The sequence below is a fragment of the Macrobrachium nipponense genome, chromosome 20 (genome assembly GCF_015104395.2).
Source record: "Macrobrachium nipponense isolate FS-2020 chromosome 20, ASM1510439v2, whole genome shotgun sequence".
Classification (NCBI taxonomy): Eukaryota; Metazoa; Arthropoda; class Malacostraca; order Decapoda; family Palaemonidae; genus Macrobrachium; species Macrobrachium nipponense.
Genome location: NC_061089.1, coordinates 66,407,713 through 66,429,941, shown reverse-complemented (window position 1 = coordinate 66,429,941; position 22,229 = coordinate 66,407,713). Strand labels below are relative to the sequence as shown.

Sequence of the window (22,229 nt, the reverse complement as noted above, 5' to 3'; positions counted from 1 at the left end):
CTCGGGATGCAGTGTTACCATGCGCGACCACCACAGGCGGATGGACAGATGGAAAAAAACAGAGAATAATTTAATTACTAATATAGATCATTATACCAGATAGGACATAGTAATTATACAAGGTAACGGATGATTGGTTTATTGATGGCACGGGCTCTTGTTTAACAGGAGTCTTTAATGTAAATGGAATAAAAAAAAATTGTGAGTAGAGATGTTCGCTTTGTAAAAATGAAACAATTAAGAGGAGAAATTCATCGTTAAAAGTAAAATAAATATAATAATAATAAATTAATAAAATCCGTCAATTAAAACGTTTGAAAGGAAAGCAAAAATAAAGAAAAAAGCTCAAAATAGATCTACAATTAAACGAAAAAACTAATCTATATGGAAAATACAGATAAAATTAACGAAATAACAAAAATCATTGATAACAAGCAGAAGCACTGAGCTGTAATCCTGCTTGAAATAGAAAATGGGAACTTCGACTTCAGGGGAAACTCAAAGAGAATTTTCCAGCTCTATTTCATTTGGGGCTTCATCTGGCTGTGGGCCTCTGAAATCAAGATTCTACTCTGCACAATGAGTTAAGGTATACTTTTAAAAGTGTTAAACAGGGACCGAACCGAAGCAATGGTAGGGGGGAGGGATGGTACTATTATTATCTATCTATTTTCGTTTTTAATAACTGATGATCAACTATATTTTTGGTACTTCAATTTACTCTTGCAATATATATATATATATATATATATATATATATATATATATATATATATATATTAATACTTTTAAGCAGTTGCCATATTTTATTTATATAAAAAAATTTGATATTTTCTGTGAAAAAAAATCGTATATTGCAGATTTAATGTATAAATAGATTAGAGGAATTAGTATCTTGTTTTAAAACATATGTTACTGCAAGTGGAAAGTAAATTAGAGGGAAGTAACCAATATTTAATCTATTCTACTATAAGTATGGCAATCCTGTAATAGTAATGCTTTTTCAATTCATTCCCGTTAACTGATATGTATTAAATACGTATTATTTTTACAGAATTAAGGGGGTAAGTATTACTCATATTAGTAGGTAAGAATACCCGTCAAAAGTAATCAAGAATAGCAGGAATGGTACATATTTTGTTGTTGAGTAATATTTATCACTCATAAAAGTAGTCCAAGCCTGTGAATAAAGAATTTTGACATGTAAATAAGCAAGAAATATCAGTAAAATATGATATATGAAGGTGATTAAATGAACAAACAAATAAATGAATAAACATTATCTAGTCAAGGCGCGTAAACAAAATAGGATAATTATTATAACAACAAAAACGAAGATGAAATTAGCATTAATCCTGCTCGACATAGAAAATGGTTTCTTTCAACTTTTGGGGGAACTAAGGAAAATATTTTCCACTCCTTTTTCATAAATAAATGCTCAAAGGAAACTTTATATATATATATTTATATATATCTCATATAATATATATATATATATATAGATATATATATATATATATATATATAGAGGATGTAGACTTATGAAATCAAGATTCCACACTGCATACGAGTTAGGGAATACTTTAAAAAGTAATAAACACATATAGCCTATGTATGTATTATAGCCACAGTGCATATAAGAAAGTTACTAAGAACTGAAAGTTTACTACATTGCAAATGTCATATGTAATATGTAATAATAAAGAAAGGCAGTTAATAATTATGGTATTCATTTTTCCTTGTAACTCGACCTAACATTTTTTTTTTCGGTTTGGAGATGGTTTTTATTTTAGCACTCAAAATTGTAGGTCTACATACTATTTTGCGTATATTACAGCGTTAAAAACAAAACTATTTTTCTATATATTTTATCATAATCAAAATATAAAGAAATTTTTTTAATAATGTTAAGCTAGGCTTAATGGTCCTATTCTGGTCTGTGAAAGATGGAGGATATGTAGTAATGATTTCTTCATAAGTTTGCGTTGTGGTATATTCGATTTTTATAACTAATAACAATGTTTCATCACAACCGTTATGAGAAATATATTATAGTTCGTTTCGATATTGAATGGTATGATAACGGCGTATTGAGCGTTACTTCGTAAGAACAGTTCTGCATGCTAACTTTCGTGGAGAATACAAATCCCTCAAATATGGCTGAAGTTTGCAGTGATGCGCTCTTCTAATTCTAGCTTCCAGGTGTAAACTTTGAACGAAGTAAATAGTCTAGTTTGTGTGTAAACTGTCCTCAATTTTTTGTTTTTCAATAAAACCCTTTTCTATTTTGACTATGTAAAATACGTAAAGAGTTATATAAGAAATTTCGTAATTGAGGGTAAAGAAATATATGAATGAATAAATATATAAACATTACCTAGTTAAAACGCGTGAAAAAAAACAGCATGGCCTTCAAAAGTAGAGCAAAACAATAAGAATGACCTACGCAAGACGCATTTCAAATTAAATGAGAAAAAAATTCAGTAAGAAATAATACACGAAAAGACCCTCCAAATGTAATAAGTAATTATACCCTTCATATACAACTAATTTATAAATAAAAAATATAATAATAACAATAAATACCGAGAAGACGTGAGCATTAATCCTGCTTGATACAGAAAATGGAGCTTTCAACTTTTGGGGGGACTGAAGAAACATTGTCCACGTATATATTTCATGACAAATGTTTAAAGGATACTATATCAAATATCTTTCTTATTTCTCACCTTATATGCGTAATGAGTTAAGGCAACCTTTTAAAAGTGACAATAAACGTTAACGATAATAAATCACAAGCACTATATGGAAATAAATATTTGAATTCGCTACCACCCATTGCAAACAAGTTTCTGTTCACTTAAGAGACGTGACCAAAAGTATCATTTTTGTTTCTACCAGAGAATTTCTCTAAAAGACGTCTTTGCCTAGAGTGCATTTATAACGATTAGCGTTTCATATGTATATAACTTCCGTTTTCTGTAAATTATCCAGTCTTCTTTTTTAACTGTTTACTATCTACAGTCATGGTGCTCTCTCTCTCTCTCTCTCTCTCTCTCTCTCTCTCTCTCTCTCTCTCTCTCTCTCTCTCTCTCTCTCTCTCTCTCTCTCTCTCTGGTAATAAATTCACGTGGATGAATTCACAATATTTCCCAGGGATCATCTTTTACGTATTTACAAACTCTTGTTTATTAATTTTTTTTTTTACGGCGACACCCAAACAGCCTTATACTAAACACACCGTAAAAATAGATAAATGGATATACCGGGTTAAAATTTACCCTTGGGGTTCACTATCAATGAAAGATTGACTTTTTTCTGTAACTTTTTACCTGTGGCATTTTCACCTAACCAAATGAAGCCATAGACACGCATCTTGACAGGCAAAAAAAAAAAAAAAAAAAAAAAATCCAAGCTTATTGTAGTACAGTAAGTCAAGAAAACTTCGAGACAAGGCAATTTTTGAAAAGGAAAGTAAAGGGTGTACATAAACACGCACATACACGACATAAAAATCAACATTCTGTTTTCACGGATGTTTGTGTAGTACCTCTGTGAATGAAAACAGAAAACCTGCCAAAATCAGCTGGTCGAATTTGTGAACTAAATACTAAACAAAACAATAAAAACTCTTAATAGTAAGCATGAATGGAGAAAAATTCATGGCCCAAAGTCGAACAAAAGCACTAGAAAATCTATTCTTGAGCCCATGGCCCTAAGGCTACTCAAGAGGCGTAAAAAAGTGGGAAAAAATAACGAAAAATAAGACAGATACTCAAAAACAGATGCTTTGGTCTACAGGAATAAGATACCCAGGAAACCTGTAAAGCAATAATTGCTAAATTACACAATGGCCCGCCTGGAGGGTGTCAGGTAATGCCGTTAGGGGGCCATTCAAACGAAAACGCCCAAAATTCAAGACTAAACACAGGACATAGGGTAACTGGACGACTATCAACTTTTTTGCCTTTGCATCTAACTATAGGCCACTAGATAACTCGGTTAGTCAAAGCGGCCTATTCCAAACTATCCTTGATTTTCATTCGTAAGGTATAGGGCCAGAATACTTTAGCAGTGAGAAAAGACAAAGAAAAATAAGCAACTTGCCTGCAGGAAAATGACTGAGAACCACACAACAGTCTAGACCGAGCGGACGGCGGCGTGGTGTCTTTGTAGTATATACACAACTCGGGAGGAAGATCTCTAAAAACCAAGTGCCAGACTACAACAGCCAGTGCCTTCTCCTACGACGTTGTCTGGCCGGTGCCTCTGCCTAAACTGACACCACTACCAGTTGTCAACCGCGGCTCTGGCCACGAAATGCTGTATAGCGCGAACGTACATACGTCACGTGACATTTATACACGATACAACTCAAAGCTGGTTAAAGCCAAGAACGGAAATCTGGAAGCGGTTCAAAGTCAGAAATAGTAGGTGATAAATGCACCATTGTGTGACGATGTCGTGCTTAAACACATACAACAAACAATGAAATAAAATAAAAGGTGTATCTTTTAAATACAAGTTCGTTAGACCTATAACTTCCTGTTCATCGCCAAAGGATAAAACCAGTTGTTTACATTTTTCGTCTATCAGATATTTAAATTACTAGGAAATCGATTGCAAAAAAAATCCTTTTTTTTCTTGTTGTAAAGTATCCTCATGTCTTTTTAATTTTTAAATAGAATCTGCTATTTTTAGTTTATCTGCACTTGATAAAAATCTACACTTAATGACGTTATGTCCGTTGGCAGCGTTCGGTGTATTGCCTCAGGTCAAAAGACACGCAAAAAATAAAAGCACCTGTTTAAATCTGTTAAAATGGTTTAGAATAGCTTCCGCCGTACATTAATATTCGGTTTTATCTGCAACTTGTTTTTATAATGAGAGTTTTTTTTCTATTCATGGTCGCTGTCTTCACCTCATAATAATGATACTAAATTCCATTTCTATTTTGTAGAGCAATGCAATTATTATTGTACCTCAGAATTTACCCAGCAAAAGACTGTTATAATATTATATATATATATATATATATAAATATATATATATATATATATATATATACATACACACACACACACACACACACACACACACACACACACACACATATATATATATATATTATATATTATATATATATATATATCTATATATATATATATATATATATATAATGCCTTTGAGATAGTAAGTATATAAATAAAACATGTTAGAGCATTTTGAATCAAAAGCTTATGCATAAATATTAAGGCCAATGATCTGACTACGACCAAAAATAATTTGCATGGCCAGTTATTAACACAGGCCAAGTACTGGGATTGATATTACTGAGCAGGAAAAGGCATAAGGAACTAATATTGGTGCCAGAGAACGAAAAGAATTTCCACATTTGTGGACTAGGTCTAGGTTATGAGACTATATTGAGCACAAGGGCAAGTCAGTGCGGCAGCCATAATGGTTATGTGTACATCAACGCCCATTTACTGCAGTTTCCCTTGGACACTAAACTGTTCAAAGTTCAGAAACTCAGGACCGTATCCTGTGAAGGTGTATATAAATTTTTTGCTTTATATATATTTTCATTCTAGACTGTATCAGGCACGTCTCAATCCATACGCTAGTGTAGAGGACTGAGAGCTCTGGCCTGTAGACCTATAGTTGCAAACCACTGGCAATTAGATAAAGATGTGTATGTAAACATAAAACATTATTAAATCAGTAGTATTACTACTATGCTTAAAATATGTCTGCTAAGCTGAGAAATGTTCAATTACCTCTAAGCAATAAAGAGAAAATCGACCAAGCCATAACATTGAAGTACAGGTCACGCCTATATGGATGCAAAGCAGGCCAGAGTCAATCACCAGCAGTAATCAGAAAACGAACAACTACCTGATAAGAAAAAGTCAACAATCAAACATGCCCAGTTATGAAAAGAGAGAGAGGGAGAGAGAGCGAAAGATTGCACACAACGATGCTCGTTGTTTGTTAAAAATCTGGTTATTTCCTGCATTTTGCGGTTCCGTCTGGAATCTGACATTCCGGCGTCAAGATGCACTGCTTGCAGTTTCTAATGGCGGCTCTCGAAGAGCAAGGTTTTCCCACGTTTTCTCCTCTCTAGCGAATAATGCTAGAGGTATTTATAAGCCCTTAGGATTCAGTAGTTACGATGCTCGCTTCATTATCAAGGTGTACCACCGGGTTTAATTCTTTGCGAGAAATAGATATAGATAATCATTAACCATTTCATTCCTTCGTATGTACATGGTGTCCATAAAGTCCCAGTACCATTACAGTATATAAATACTTGAAATGGTACTGGGACTTTATGGACACCCTGTATAATGATACTTACTAAGCTTGCGTCAGCTAGCGACATAATCCTCAAAAAAAGAAAAGAAGAAGAAAAAAAAAATAACCCGGAAGCAGCGCGCTGAACTTGAACAAAACTAGATTGAGTATAATATTTATGGACAATTCAAACGAAACGTGAACTGGACAACAAAATATCGAAATAAAGAGAGGAACGCCTCTGGTTGTTTAAAAGCTGCTCCATTCTTCCCACTTAACTGGGTTTGTAAGCAACTGACCGCATAAGTCGCCGTGATCACATAAGTGTCTGATAACATCCGATGTCAGCGTTGTTTCCTCGCGTATATCCTTGGGAAGAGGAATTTGCCGCCCCCACCCCCACCCCCATCCCCATTTTTAATCAAGAATTGCATCCAGAATGCATGGTTGAGTTATCAGCCTGACGAAATGCAGCTCAAAAATCGTGCAGAATAAAGAATCAGTAATGACCACCTGCTACCTGCTCAACCATCCCCCACCCCTCCAACATACCCCAACCCTTCATGCAAGGGAACAATGATGTGGTGAGATCATATTGCCGACATTACCTGTGGTAATTTGACTGAATTTTGCATTAGGTAACCTCTCATAATCTTGTGAAACATTATTCGGAAGTGAGGGAGATAAAAGTAGACTAAAAATAGCTTGCATGTGGGTCATCTCCAAGTTCTTACATTGCTCTTGTGCGTGATTTCTTCTTCTTTTTGTTATGATCTTGCTCTTTCAGAAGGTACCCCAATTTCTTCAAGCAGTAAGGGAAATCCCATTTCCTAAACAAGTTTCTAGGTCATAATTGCCGTTTGTAGGGCAAGCTTTGGTTTCTAATTACGTTTTAAGTTATAGTTCAACTAAGGGTGTTCAAATTACATAACCAAATAATTGTCTCGTTAGATTTATTTTGCATTTTTAACAAAAGGTATTGTCGTAATGATGCATCGATGCAGATTTTGCAAGATAGCCAGAGATTCCCTCTCCAAAGTCATTCTGACATGAGACCATTTTGTTTTCTAATAGTGTATGCACCGTCATTTAGTGACCAGTGTGAAAACCAAACTTATAGCTTAGCTAGAGTATGCAGTGCAAGGGTAAATAGACACTATTAAGCTCTCCAGGATGAAATCGTTTCAGATCAAAACCCTCTTCCTCAAAGTAAAACATGACAGAAAATAAACCTCGTACGAATATTTTTGTTAACATCGTACCATCTCTTCTTTCAGAACCTTTTGATGCACAACTTGTCTGAGCCTATAAGTTGAAGTTAGTCTCATGCTTTTCTTCTGAGGGGGTTTTGTCTTTTAAATTTTGACCTTGGTGGCGTTGTCTTAAGGGATGTTCTATAGGGTACTATAGTCCTATATTCACTGCATATAGCGTTGCTATTGCTATGGAGATGATAAAAAAAAAGTTATCATCTAGTTTTTTGGAATAAGGAAACTGTGGCAGATACACACACACACACACACACACACACACACACACACACACACACATAAGGGAGACTTACACGATTACAATGAAATAACACCAGATGTGTATATAAAGGCCACAGAATTGTGGAATTGAAGGAAGGAGAAAAGAGAAATTAAAAACTGAGTATAACCTGCTGTACCGGGACAAGGTTGAGAGAGAGAGAGAGAGAGAGAGAGAGAGAGAGAGAGAGAGAGAGAGAGAGAGAGAGAGAGAGAGAGAGAGTTGTTGCAAGGAATGTTAGTCATAACTCCTTCACTTTCAAAATTTTTCGCTTACTCAGGTAGTAAGCCTACAAACTACTTTTTTTTTTTTTTTTGGGTGGGGGGGGGGGGGGTTGTGTAAGAAAGGTCTATGGAAGAGCCTAAAAAGGCCTCAAAAAGGAGTTTTGTGTTGAGTTAAAGATACATGAATTCTAAGATACGATATTTATGATTTATTTATTAGAAAGAAAATGTAAAAAATAAATAATGTGCATGTTAACCAGTACAGAACAATTATTTTAATTTTTGTTGGTGAAACAAGGATCTATTTGACCGTAGATTTTAGCTTGTTTTAATTTACGACCAAAGTTAGGAATATGATGTTTACAACTTCTGCGTTCCGACTAAGCTGGAGGTCGGATCACACATTGTTTGTAATGCCTCTTGATTAGGAGTTAATACTTCCTCCTTTGTCTTTTATTTTGTAAGGTTTAAAATGATTTTTTGCTTGGTTTGTTGCCACTCAGTCGATATTTTATTTTTATCACTATTCTTTTATGCTTCACCATTTCAGTGTCAAAAGGACACAACATTTTATTAAACTGCTGTATTTGTTTATCGAGATTATCTTTTTGTTATTTCTGCAAATGAACAATTGAGTGACTGCATGGCTTATGGGATGAATAGGAAATACTACAGGGAGGAGAAGAGAATCATGAAGCAGACATATTCCCTGATACAAGTAAGTAATACATGAAAAAAAAAATTATTTAAAAGTGGAAGGAAAGTGTTGTGCAAAGAGACAGTCTGCTCTTAAATTTACGTTGTAGAGGAACGAAAAGGAACCAGGAAATCGCCCTTTCCAATAATAACTACGCTAATGATTCAATGGTTACATATTTAACGATTTCTTAAAGGTTTAAAAGCAGTTCAATGTGTGGTTTAATCCTATTCCTATGAGTATAAATTTCTATAAAAAAAAAAATGATGAATTAACTATTACATCATTCTTTGGGGCTCATAGCAGATATGATCCCTCTTTAAATAAAATAGTTTCAACGGTTAGACAGAGTAATATTTAATTAAAATGAAAACCTTTACAATAAAATAAAGTATTTCTAGACTTCTGGTTCCTAGTTCCTAAGCGCTCACTCCACAAACACAGTTGCGGGCACACTACTACACTTTTTATGCGGTGCAACGCTTTATTTCCCTTAATTGTTTACTTTAACTTATTATTTAGTTTAAATTTACTTTATGTTACTTCAAAATGTTTAATTTAATTCACCTCTTCACCTCTATTATCCCATTTTTTGCAACAAAATTTACCCAAAACGTTTCTCCCTCACTGACATTCTACGTCATGGAATGAGAGATTCCGAATTCTCTTTGGTGGAGTATTACGTCATTTGTTTACAGTGCGTGGTTATAGCTAAGACGTCCTGTGGAGAGACCCAACCTAATACTACCTTTTTACCTAATATTTGGAGATAAAACCGGCAAAATGACGACCCCACCGGCCGCTTTACTGAACAAAAACAAGAAGAACTTCATTGGTATGCCGGCGCCCTTGGGATATGTGGCTGGCGTTGGCAGAGGGTGAGTGCCTTAGGGGTATAGGCTATTTAGCCATACTAGGATGCCAAGGGCATAGGGTGCGAAAATATTGGGAAATAATCAACCTGATTGACCTCGTAGGGCCATTTGTACCATTAATTTCCTATGGGAACCATTAAACCAAAGGATATTCTCTTTCTCTTAATTCTGTATCAGATTGTTCTCTCGTAAATTGGGTCCCAGGTTAATGCCGTCGGTGCACCACACGCAGTGACCTGTAGGCATTACCTACGGTACTTTGTGGCTTCCTTTCGGGTCCTAAATTCCATCCCTATCATTCGTTTTACTGTGACTCCGTTCGTATTATACTATTTCGTCCATTTTATATAGGGTAAATGACCGAACTGCTACATAGCAGCCACCTCTCTCAGACCGTGGCCACTTCCCAAAAAAATGCTTGGGTTGATTACAGTTTAGTTGTCCGGGCTGCGTAACACCATTTTGCCCGGTCTTTAATAACTCCGCCAAGGCAAGTAGTTCTCGCAGACGACCCGCAGCCGACCAGAAGCGAACCCACGGAACCGACCCGGCCCGAACCCGAACATGCAACAACTTGAAAGCCAAAACAAACGATTAATCCGCCTATTCCATTCGATATTTTTACCCTTGCCCAACTAATCTTTAGGAGCTCCACTTTAATTTACATTATTCAATATTTTTACCCCTGCCCAACTAATCTGTAGGAGTTCCATTTTTTTTTTTTTTTACATTATTCGATATTTTTACCCTTGCCCAACTAATTTGTAGGAGCTCCATTCTTTTTACATTATTCAATATTTTTACCCTTGCCCACTATAGTTTTACCCGTGCCCACATAATCTGTAGGAGATAAATTTTTTTTTTCATTATTCGATATTTCTTTCCTTGCCCTAATATCGTAATTTAGGCGGAAACACTTACTTTGAGAGGAATGTAGAGGTCTTGGTGTGCTGCCAGGATTGGCCGCAACTCTTGACTGATGTTCATGGCAGCGAATTCAAGTACTTTTTCAGGAAGGGGGCCTCATTCCGGGATTGGTGGCTGCTATGCCACCTCTGTTGTTTACCTATAAATTCCACTTGCAATTGACAGCTGTTTTAAAGTGTAACTGCGAGGTTTTCATCTTTTGACACCTTTAAAACCATTTAGGCTACTTGCAATTTCACTTTCATGCTGAATGACTTCATAGTTTGTAGTGCTTGGCCTTCGCTTAAAAATGTTTAGTTCAAATTAAATTCCATTCTGTTTTAGAATGTCCCATTAAAATTTGCCTCCCATAGGCAACACTAACGCGTAACGGAACATGATTTCTTCCCTGATTCCCCCAAATTATTTTGGCAACCAGTGAATTAGATGTTTGGCCATTTCCATTTCAGAGAACACTTTATCAGCATTTAGAATTTTCCTCTGAAGAAATTTAAGGATTAAGAGTTGCAGCACCCATTTGTATAATTCAGCTAAATTAGTCATGGTTTTAGACCTTCATAAAGTTTTACTTTAAATCTTAACTATATATATTCCAGAGATTAAAAAATTATTTTCCGGTTTTAATGTCTGCTTTGGACATTTCTAATTTACATTTCGTTTGCTAATGTGTAGTTGTTCCGATACGTAATACAAACCCTCGGTCCTTTAACAATAGGAAGGTAACTAGCGGCAGCTGGGACGGTCGTAAGCTTCGAACAAGGGGAGAACGGTAGTTAACTGCTTGTCCGGTCGTGCGCGCGCCGCGCGCCCGGGCGGTGAAGAATCACTTTTGCTTTCGGCCGTGGTGTGACAGGACGTGTTCGTCATCGCTCTGCCCGCTATTTTCGTCGTGTGCTTTGGATGTTACAATTTCTTCTGACTGGTTTGTGTGTGGTCTTGAATGAAATTGTAAGTACTTTGTTTTCATTTTTCATTGAGTGAAGATTAATTAATCATGGATCAAGAAGAGCTTTCGCCGCGCCCACCAACTGCCCGTAGAGTGTGTCCCGGGTTGGAGGGGCGTAAATGCGGCGGATTCCGCTCTTACCCAGATATTGATCCTCATGAGTTATGTTTTCGGTGTCGGGGGCGAGAATGCTCCCGAACCGAACCATGTGATGTATGTGTAAATTGGTCCGAGGCGCAGTGGGTGCTGTACGAGGGTAGGAAGAGGCGTAGGTTGACCAAGGAGTCGTCGGAAAGCTCTCCAGCGACTCCTTTGGTTACGGATACCTCGTCATCCTTCCTGCCTCCAGCTCAGCCCCCACGATTTGCGCCTTCCCCTGCGGGGGGGGTTTCGGAGTCCTTCTCCTCACTCGATCCGTCGAGTGTGGAGGAGGGTGCCCGATACCCGGATGTGCAATTGTATTCGGGGTCTTCCGTCCGCTCTGGGTGGGGTTCGTCCTCCCCCAGGCGTGAGGGTGCCCCTCTAACTGACCCGACTGTTCCTCCCTCAGGTGTGCCTTCTGTGAGTGACGACCTTGGACAGGTGTGGGCGTCGTTGGGACTGCAGGGCGCCCCCAGTATCCAGGGCTTGATTCAACGGCTAGCGGGGTCGGCAGTGGTAACTCATGGTGTGGTTACAACTACGACCAATACAGTGTCAACACCAGCGTACGCCGCCCCTCCTCATGTGGTGTATACGCAACACATTGCGTCAGTGACTCCAACGGCGTCAATTCAAATGCCGATCGCTGCCGTGCCTAAGAGGGGCGTGCCGCCGCACCATGGGTTTTATGTGCTGCCGACGCCCGACTTTCGCTGCCCCAAAAGTTCGCCCCTGGATCTACCGCCCGTCCCAATGATGAGTTTGGCTGAGATGGAGAGGTCTGTGACGCCGGATTATGCTGCCGTACCTGCCGTACCTGCAGCGAGTGTTGCTGGCCCAGCCCCTCGCGCGCCGCTCCTACGAAGCGCGCGGTGCGGGACTCTAATGTTGATGTTGCTGCTGGTGCTGGTCCTGCTGGTGCTGGTCCTATTGGTGCTGGTCCTGCTGCTGCTGGTCCTGCTGGTGCTGGTCCTGCTGGTGCTGGTCCTGATGGTGCTGGTCCTGCTGCTGGTGTTCCTGCCGCTCCTGCCGTGCCTGCCCCTGCCCACGTCGCGTCTCGTCATGGAGGGTGCTGCACCGGTCTCAGGTCTTTCCGGACAGGATCAGTCGGGGCGTGTTGCTTCGGCAATTGGCCCGACTTTTCCGTGGATGGAAGACCTGACGTCCGTCCTGAGAGAGCTGACGAAGAAGAGGAAGAAGAAGAGGAAGATGTCGTCGTCGTCTTCATCGTCTTCTTCGTCGTCTGTTGCCGCCTCTTCCCCTTCGACTTCTAAGGCTTCCAAGCCGAAGAAGAAGAAGGCTGCCTCCTCCCCCCCTAAGAAGGCTCCTACGGGACCTTCGAAGGGCCCGTCTCGCTCTGGCGTGACGGGGGTGCTTCTGCTGGTCCTCCTGTTCCCTCGGGAACGGGGCCCGTCTCCTCTTCTGAGAAGAAGAAGAAGACGGGGACCAAGGATGTGCTGGCTACTGCTGGTACATCCGCGCCTGGTCTTAGTAGCACTGCTGCTAAGTCAGGTACCGGCTCGACTTCTCGTTCGCGAGAAGGTCCGAGTGTACGGTCTCCTTCGGCGACCGTGCAGCCAACGTCAAGACGCCTGAGCTTGCTCACCGTCACGACAGAGGCACGGAGCAGAAGACTGTCGAGAGTCGCGCAAGTGACGCTCGCCAGGCCAGCGGCCGCTCTCGTAGCGACCAGCCGGTACCTCGGGTTGACGTGACGGTCTCTGACCGGCCACGGGTTGAGGCTGAGAAGAGGTCCCCTCGACCAACGGCACCAGCTTCGGCTGGTACCAGCGGTTTGACGTGCCGTGAGGACGCTCACCGGTCTCACCGCGAAAGCGAGCTCTGCAGATCACCTGACCGCCGCTCCCACAGGGACCGGACGGAGACGGTGGCCAGCAGCAGCTCGTCTGACGCACGAGATCGGGGTCGACGTGCTCAGTCGAGCCGCTCGCCACAGGTGAGCGGCACGACCAGGCCTGCAGTACGATCCCCACCGCGGGTTGGTGATCGGCTGCAGCCCCCCCACGTACGCTGGTCCTGCCAGCGAAACGGGGGGGGAGCGTCAGGTCTGTCTCTCCTATACCTTCAACTTCCTCGGGCTACACCGGGAAGAGCGAGGTACCCAGGAGTGATCGTGAGAGGTGCGCCGCTCACGATCCCGCCACGACGCCGCACGAACCAGGCATGGTTGTAGGACCAGCCAGGTCGTACGCGCAAGTGGTTGGAGGCGACCGTCAGGGGTCTGTTGCTGTTCCTCCTTCTGAAGGAGGAGGGTCTCGAGAGCTGCTCCTGTTGGAGGGACTGGACGGTCCTACTCCTCAGGACGCTGTAACTCCTGAGATCCAGAGGAACTTTGCCCAGGTTATTGCGCTGATTCGTCAGCACAACGACCTGGGGGAAGGATCGCCGCTACCACCATCTGAGCCCACGTCCCGGCTCGAGTCATTTTGGGGCGGGCCCGAAGAGGGAACCCAAATTGACGGTGGGACTGCCGCGATCGGAGCTTGCAGACTCAGTCCTTGACCAGGTGGAGTATTTCGTCTCAGGACGGGAGGACTCACTTAAGTCAGGACGGTCTTCCAAGCTACTTCCTCCTCCTCTGCAGCGACAGCGGAAGTTCTACGTGCCATCAGTAGATCCAATACCGCCCAAACAGGTTAACCCGGAGCTAGCTAGGCTAACTCCAGGTGTGTCCCTGCAGCAGCTCCTGTCAGAGAACCTATGGTTCTCGCAGCAGGAGGCACTGGGCCTGGAAGCTACGCTATGGCAGCTTTCCAGGCAGTCTCTTGGTTGGATCTGTGGTCCCTCACAGTATCCAAGGTCGCGGCCGACGCCGGGGGCGCTGCCCTCGAAGACGACCCCGACTTCAGGAGACTGTGCCAGTCTGGAGGTAGGGCCATCTCCTACCTCGCCCATCAGACGGCAAACCTGTGGGCCAACTTGGTTCTCCGTCGTAGGGACGCTGTCCTTACACGAGTAGCCAAGGGGGCCGGGCGTGAAGCGGTAAATGGACTACGTAACGGACCAAATGAAGAGTTCCTCCGCTCTCTTTCCCGGAGAGATGGTGGACGCTGCGGTGGAAAGACGGCGCACTGATGACAGTGACCGTCTGGTTCACCAGGCAGTTACGAAGGTTTCTGGGCAACCTCGTACATCTGCGGCTAAGCCTAAGAGTTTAGCTAGCGCTTCCTCGGCTGCTAAGACGGCTGCTCCATCGAAGCCCCGAGGAAAGACTCTTCCTGCTTCAACTTCTAGTAAAGGAGGCCGTAACCAGCCCTCCTCCCAGCCCTCCTTTCCCCGAGGAGGTGCTGGGGAAGAAGTTCGAAGCGAGGTGGGAAACGCTAGGGACGGCGTTCCCCCTCACCAGCTGCCGGAAGTGGGGGGGTGCCTGGCGAGCCATTGGGCAACTTGGCAGCGCTACGGTGCCGAGACCTGGATAGTAGACGTCCTTCGGGAGGGATATCTACTACCCTTCGAATCTCGGCCACCCCTCACCTCCAACCCGGTCCATCTGCAGACATATGTTCTGGGATCCTCAAAGGACGACGCTCTTCGGCAGGAGATCAAGACCATGCTGACCAAACGAGCTGTAGAAGTCGTAGTGGATCGGTCACCGGGCTTTTACAGCCGCTTTTCTTATGTGGAAAAGGCCAGGGGGGCTGGCGCCCGGTGATAGATGAGTCTCTCTCCCCTGAACCGATTTGTTCGCCAGACTCGGTTCAAGATGGAGACGGCACGTTCCGTGCTGGACTCCATCAGGGAGAACGACTTCATGCTTTCAGTGGACCTGAAGGATGCGTATTTCCAAATACCCATCCATCAGTCCTCCAGAAAGTACCTCCGCTTCATCTTCGACGGGACGGTGTACCAATTCAGGGCACTCTGCTTCGGTCTCTCAACCGCCCCACAGGTGTTCACGAGAGTGTTCACGCTGGTGTCTGGCTTGGGCCCATTCGCACGGGATACGTCTTCTGAGGTATCTCGACGATTGGCTGGTCCTGGCGAGCTCCCGCTCGCAGTTGCTGCAGGACAGGGATCGACTTCTAAAGTTTTGTCGCGATCTGGGGATCGTGATAAACTACGAGAAGTCCGATCTCGAACCCAAGCAGAAGATGAAGTACCTGGGTATGCTGATCGATACGGTAGCAGCTCAAGTCCGCCCCGCAGACTTGAGGATCAGCAAATTCAGGGAGGCAGCCGGCCGGTTCCTGTCTCGGCAGGAACAGGCAGCTCAGCAATGGCAAGTCGTGATCGGCCACCTGTCGTCACTCGAGAAGTTAGTTCCTCACGGACGTCTTCACCTGCGGTCTCTCCAGTGGAGACTAAGGGAGAGTTGGTCACAGGTAAATAAAGGATCCACCTTACTTCCCCGTGTCCATCACGGAGAAGTGAGGCAGGACCTAGCCTGGTGGCTCGACGACAGGAACCTCTTAAGAGGAGTGCCCCTACGCACTCCCCCCCCGGAGATGCTGCTGTTTTCAGACGCATCGACCGAGGGATGGGGCGCACACCTGGAGGAGTTGCTGGCTGCAGGTGTGTGGGACCATCACGACAAGCACCTTCACATCAATGTCCTGGAACTCAAGGCGGCGTTTTACGCTCTCCAAGAGTTCCAAGACCGCTTGATGGGACACTCAGTGGTGTTGATGTGCGACAACACCACGGTAGTGGCATACGTCAACAAGCAGGGGGGCCTAGTGTCTCTCCCGCTACACCAGTTGACGGTGCAGGTGCACGAGTGGGCCACGGCTCATTCGATAGAGCTGTCAGCACGCTACATTCCAGGCAAGAGGAATGTAGTAGCGGACAAGCTCAGCCGTCGGGATCAGGTAATAGGGACCGAGTGGTCCCTACACCCAGAAGTGGCGGAAAGGCTCTTCAACCTGTGGGGGCGTCCAGTCATAGACCTGTTCGCCACCCGGCACAACAAAAAACTTCAAGTTTTTTGCTCAGCCGTGCCGGACCCATGGGCAGCTGCAGAGGACGCTCTTCAACACCCCTGGGACAACCTCTTCGTTTACGCCTTTCCTCCCTTTTGTCTGATTCGGAAAGTGATCAGCCGAGCGCTGGTCACTCCCAATCTCAGGATGATCCTGGTGGCTCCCAAACGACCTCAAGCCGTTTGGTATCCGGACCTGCTGGCTCTTCTTGCAGAAGAACCGAGAGAGATGCCCCACTGGCACAACCTTCTAGCCCAGCCACACGTAGAGCGGTACACCGAGCAGTCCAGTCCCTACAACTTCACGGCTGGCTGTTATCCACCATCTCTTGCGAACGAGAGGCTTTTCTCGCAGCGCAGCAACAGAGATGGCTGGACACGTCAGACAGTCCTCTGCAGCTGTGTACCAGGGAAGTGGGCCGTCTTCTGTGGTTGTGTCGTAGACGGGGTCTATCTCCTCTCAGAGCCACTCTTCAGCAGGTAGCGGATTTCCTCGTATTTCTTCGCCGAGAGAAGCTCCTCTCAGTACCCACAGTTAAAGGATATAGAGCTGCACTGGCACTCGTCCTGAAACTGAGGGGACTGGACATCTCGAACTCGTTCGAGATCTCCTTGCTAATGAGGAGCTTCGAAAGGTCTTGCCCACCCAGGGAGCTCAGGCCACCTGAGTGGGATGTGACTCTCGTCCTTAGGAGTTTGACTCGAAGACCATTCGAGCCACTCCGAGAGTCGTCAGACAGGGATCTGACCCTCAAGACCCTCTTCTTGCTGGCCCTGGCATCGGCGAAGAGAGTAGGGGAACTTCATGGTCTGTCCTTCAATGTTAAACATTCCAGGGGCTGGGGATCTGTGACGCTCGATTTCGTCCCGAATTTCGTAGCTAAGACTCAGAATCCGTCGATCCCTGACGACAGGTTCGAGTCTTTCACAATCCCCTCCCTAATGGATTTCACCGACAACGATACGGATGAGATGCTGCTTTGTCCTGTGAGGGCGCTACGGCGCTATCTGAAGAAAACTCGACACCTCAGGCTCGGAGTTGTCGAGTCCTCTTGTTCGTTAGCACTGGGGTTACCAAGAAAGAAGTATCCAAGAACACGCTTTCTTTCTGGCTACGTGAGGTGATCAGGAGAGCGTACGAGGCTGATGGTAGTGACGACATCCGTACGCTCCGACCGAGAGCCCACGAAGTCAGAGGTATTGGACCCTCTTTGGCGTTCCGCAAGAACTTCTCCGTGGCGCAGGTCCTGAAGGCAGGTGTCTGGGCCAACCAGACTACCTTCACGTCCTTCTACCTTCGGGATATTGCCCACAAGTCCTTGGATACTTTTTCCTTGGGACCTGTGGTGGCTGCTCAACACGTTGTGTAAGCTTACCCAGCACCCGAGCAGGCAGAACAGCATCGATTCCTGGTGTGACTGTAGGAATGAATGGTTGAATGAGAGTGCGACTGGCTTCTCTTCTCCATCTTTCTCTCTCTCTACCTGTGGGCAGAGGGTCACGGTCGTCACCATGCTGGAAAGGAATCCGATGCAGGTAAGCTACTCAACCGAGCCCCAATCTATCCCTTTAGTTAGGGATAGAAGCAAATATCCTCCACTCCCTCCAACCAAGGGGGAAGGAGTGGATGCCTACTTGAGACAAACCCATAACTTTATGTTGGCTCCTGTACAGGAACAAGTTCTTGCAATGCTGGTACGAAGAGATACGCTTGCCTCTCTCTTAGTACTTGGCTCAGAGGTCTGACCATTGATCCTAGCGGTGCACACCCCGATCAATCGGACAGAGGTTTGGATCCCTCCCTTGCTCTTACGACCAGGGAGGCATTCCAAGGTTGGACGAACACCAGTCTGTTCACCCAAAAAGACTCAAGAATTCCACCCACCAAAGAAGTGAGTCTTCCTATTGTTAAAGGACGAGGGTTTGTATTACGTATCGGAACAAATGACAATTTGTCGAAAATTGCATTTTTCCTAACTATACAAACCTGAGGTCCTTTACATATAGTCCCACCTCATACCACCCTCACTCTGCAACTTTTTGCATGGGCCTAAAGCAAAAGTGATTCTTCACCGCCCGGCGCGCGCGGCGCGCGCACGACCGGACAAGCAGTTAACTACCGTTCTCCCCTTGTTCGAAGCTTACGACCGTCCCAGCTGCCGCTAGTTACCTTCCTATTGTTAAAGGACCTCAGGTTTGTATAGTTAGGAAAAATGCAATTTTCGACAAATTGTCATTTTTAGAGATACTGGAAATCCCCCTATAATAGTGGGGGAGTCTCATTGTGAAAGCAGGGGTATTTATGTAGGGGAAAGCATGAAACAGTGAAATACACAGATGTATTTAACTAAACCTAACCTGGGGTGCCAGGTCCTTACCAGTGTTGGAGTGATTACACTTGAAGAAATAAATTACAGTTACTTTCAGAAAATGTAAACTGAAATTATAATTACATTTGGAAATGGCAATTACATTACAATTACTTAACAGCAAATTCGATTACTATAACAATTATAAGGGATTTGGGTGCGAGAGTAAACGCTAATGTTTGGTACGGGCGTTAGCAGCAAATTAAAGACCATCTGTTTCTTGTTCAATACACGTTACCTACAGGACACAGTCATGAACCAGACATGCCCATCACATACGATGCTGCTCCCAAGGGCTGAGCACCAACAAATTTAAATCTTATAAATAACCCATCTCTCCTAATGGAACCCGACCCTTACCACTTCAATTTTGTACATGAACTTCCCTGACAGATATATACTTAGCTATAGTCTCCGACGTTCCCGACAGAATTTCAAATCTCGCGGCACACGCGACAGGTAGGTCAGGTGGTCTACCTTACCCGCCGCTGGGTGGCGGATGTACGAACCACTCCCGTAAGCTTGTCAGATTTTTCTCTGTCGCGGGAACGATAACAACTGTTGTCGGTTCCTCTCGATAGTTTTTCGATTCTCGCTTGCCTGGAGTTAATTTGGACTTCTTTGGTGACGTATTCGCTTTGTTTGGCTTGGCATACGCTGATTGTGGACGGTTTGATTTTGCGTTTGATTTTCTTTAACGATGTCTGACCTAGATTCGGTAGTTAAAACTTCGGTTTTGTTTAGGGTTTGCGTGAATGAAGGATGTAAGGTGAGGTTGCCGAAAGCTTCGGTAGACCCCCACACGGTTTGCATGAAATGCAGGGGGAATGAATGTTCTTTTGCTAACCCTTGTAGTGAATGTAAGGGATTGAATGAAGAAGAATATAAGGCTCTCTCTTCTTATGTTAGGAAGTTGGAACGTGATAGAGTGCGTAAGGCTTCCTCTAGAAGTTCTAGTAGATCTAGAATGAGTGAGTTGGATGTGGATCCTAATGCTAACGTAGAATTAGAACCTTCTTCCCAAGTGCAGCCCCTGCTCCCCGCACCGAAGCCGAAGATTCGCCTTCGGAGGCGGCAGCTCTGAGAGCCACGATTCGTTCTATGGATCAGAAGATTCGTCAGTTGGAAGGTAAGGAGAGTGTTAGTGATCAGTGCAGTGTCCCCAGTGTTGTGGAGGGTGCGTCTGACCGGCTCCTTAGTGCCTCTAGGCCTAGACCTCTTCCAGACTCCCAGTTCCAGTGGAGTAGGAAAGTCGAAAGCCGCAAGAGGGCTAGGGAGAACCCCCACCGGTCAGGCGTCCCCTCGGCAGATCCTGAAGTACGCTCCAGGCTGCCTCGGATCACTACAAGAAGGAGCTAATACGCCAATGCTTCTCCTCTTCGTCGTCTCCCTCTCCGAAGAGAGGTTGGAACTCCCCGGATGCGTCGCGCCCGTTGAAGAGGGCTTGGAAGGCTCCCTGCAGTCCTTTGGCTTCTAGTCCGGAGGTTTTCCCGGAAGAATCGTCGGTGGAGGCGAAGAAACCCAATGAAATCCTGTGAGCGTTCTTCTTCTCGCGCTCCGCGCTCGGCGCCTGCTTCCGAGGAAGAACAACAAGATTCGCCTACGAGGTACTCGCGGGACTTCAAGCTCAGATCACGGCGTTAGCAGACTCTCTAGCAGTTAGATCACGTAGGAAGAAGGACGTTTCTCTTCCGATCAAGAGATCTAGGCGCCGCTCTTCAGAGGATCGTTCTCACTCGTTTTAGGCGTTCTCCTTCATATGGGGAGGTTTCGTATGAAGGTAGGGGCTCGCGTGAGCGCCTCGCTCGCCTGGCTCTCTTTCAACTTCAAGGCGCCAAACATCAGTAGGACGCTCTAGGTGGAGAAAGAATTTTTTCTCCAGATTGGATTCCCGCTTCCGGTAAGCGCACTGCACCTGCTCATCACGCTATTTCTTCAACTCCCTCGCGTGAGACTTCTCCTCAGCAGCCTCAAGATTCTAGAAGGCGTCCTTATGCAAGTAGGCGTTCTTCGTCCAGATGTCACTCTCCTCGAGTTTCGTCGGATCGTGACTTTCTCTCCTGACAGGCATCAAGAGTCTGGTAGGAGTCGTGTGCATGATAGACGGCCTGCTGTTAGCCGCTCCCCGCAAGGTAGGCGCCAAGAGCCTACTGCACATCGATCTCCTAGTAGGCGCTCGTCTCTTTTAAGGCGTCATACTCCTGATTATTCTCCTCGGGGCAGACAACAAGAGTCTTTCAAGCGCCCTTCTCCGTGTAGGCGCTCTCCCGCTTCTAGGCGCACTTCTCCTGACCGTTTGTCTCTTGGTAGACAACAGGAATCTCGGAAGCGCCCTTCTCCAAGTAGGCGCTCGTTAGCTTTGAAGCGCCCTTCTCATGAATGTTACCCTCTTGTTAGACGTCAAGAGTCTCGCAAGCAGCCTTCTCCTAGTAGGCGCATTTCGCCTTCCAGTCGAACTTCCGTTGATCGTACGCAACTGGACAGGTATGGAGAGCCGCGCAACGCTCTGCTCGCTCTGCTCTCGATAGGCGCTCTTCTCCTGGCAGCCGCTCGCCTCGGGATAGGCGCAAAGAGTATAGTAGCGCGCTCGCCTCCTCGTAAGCGCCCTGTTGGATATTTCCGAGGATTCTCGGAGTAGGAGCCCTACCTCTCCTTCGGCTGAGATTCAGTCTACCTCGAAGAGGGAGTCTCATCGTAGGCATCCCAGATCTTCTCTTCATTCTCCAGTGGATGTGAACTCTTCTAAGAGAGGGCGTTCTCCAACCTCTCGCTCAACTCCTACTAGGATCCCTTCGTCACCTAAGGATCTTCCGCGCTCGCCTCGACAAGACGTCCTAGAAGGTTCGGATGAGGAACCGAACACTTCTGCTGCTGTGTCTTCTTACAAGAAGCTTACAGAGCTACTTTTGCAAGTTTTTGGGGATTCCCTTTCTCCTACGCTCTCCTTCTCCTCACTCACTTTTTTCAACGGCGAAGACAGCGAAGAGTTCTTCTTGTGTGAGGATGAAGCCAACTCTTTCTATGAAGAAGGCACTGAGGAGTTTTGGTTCCTGGATGGCTTCCAAAGAAGAAGCGGGGAAAACGATGTTCGCTTTTCCTCCTTCGAAGTTATCAGGACGCGCTGGTTTCTGGTATGAAACAGGAGAGTCCTTAGGATTGGGTCTACCGTCTTCGGCTGATTCGGATTTTTTTCGGCGCTGGTAGATTCGACAGGAGAACTGCCCTTAACTCTGCTAAGACGACTTGGGCAATGAATGAATTGGATCACATGCTCAAAGGCATGT

General features: G+C 44.8%; 1 protein-coding gene across 1 annotated transcript in view; it reads left to right on the top strand.

The window, feature by feature from the left end:
* Window positions 1–9,413: 9,413 nt before the first annotated feature.
* The window catches only part of LOC135226975 (pre-mRNA-processing factor 6-like), a 28,948-nt gene continuing 16,132 nt past the window's right edge, over window positions 9,414–22,229 (top strand). The window contains exon 1 of the mRNA XM_064266683.1: window positions 9,414–9,626. Coding sequence (XP_064122753.1) covers window positions 9,532–9,626 — 95 coding nt within the window. The 5' untranslated portion in view covers window positions 9,414–9,531. The remainder of the gene's footprint in view (window positions 9,627–22,229) is intronic.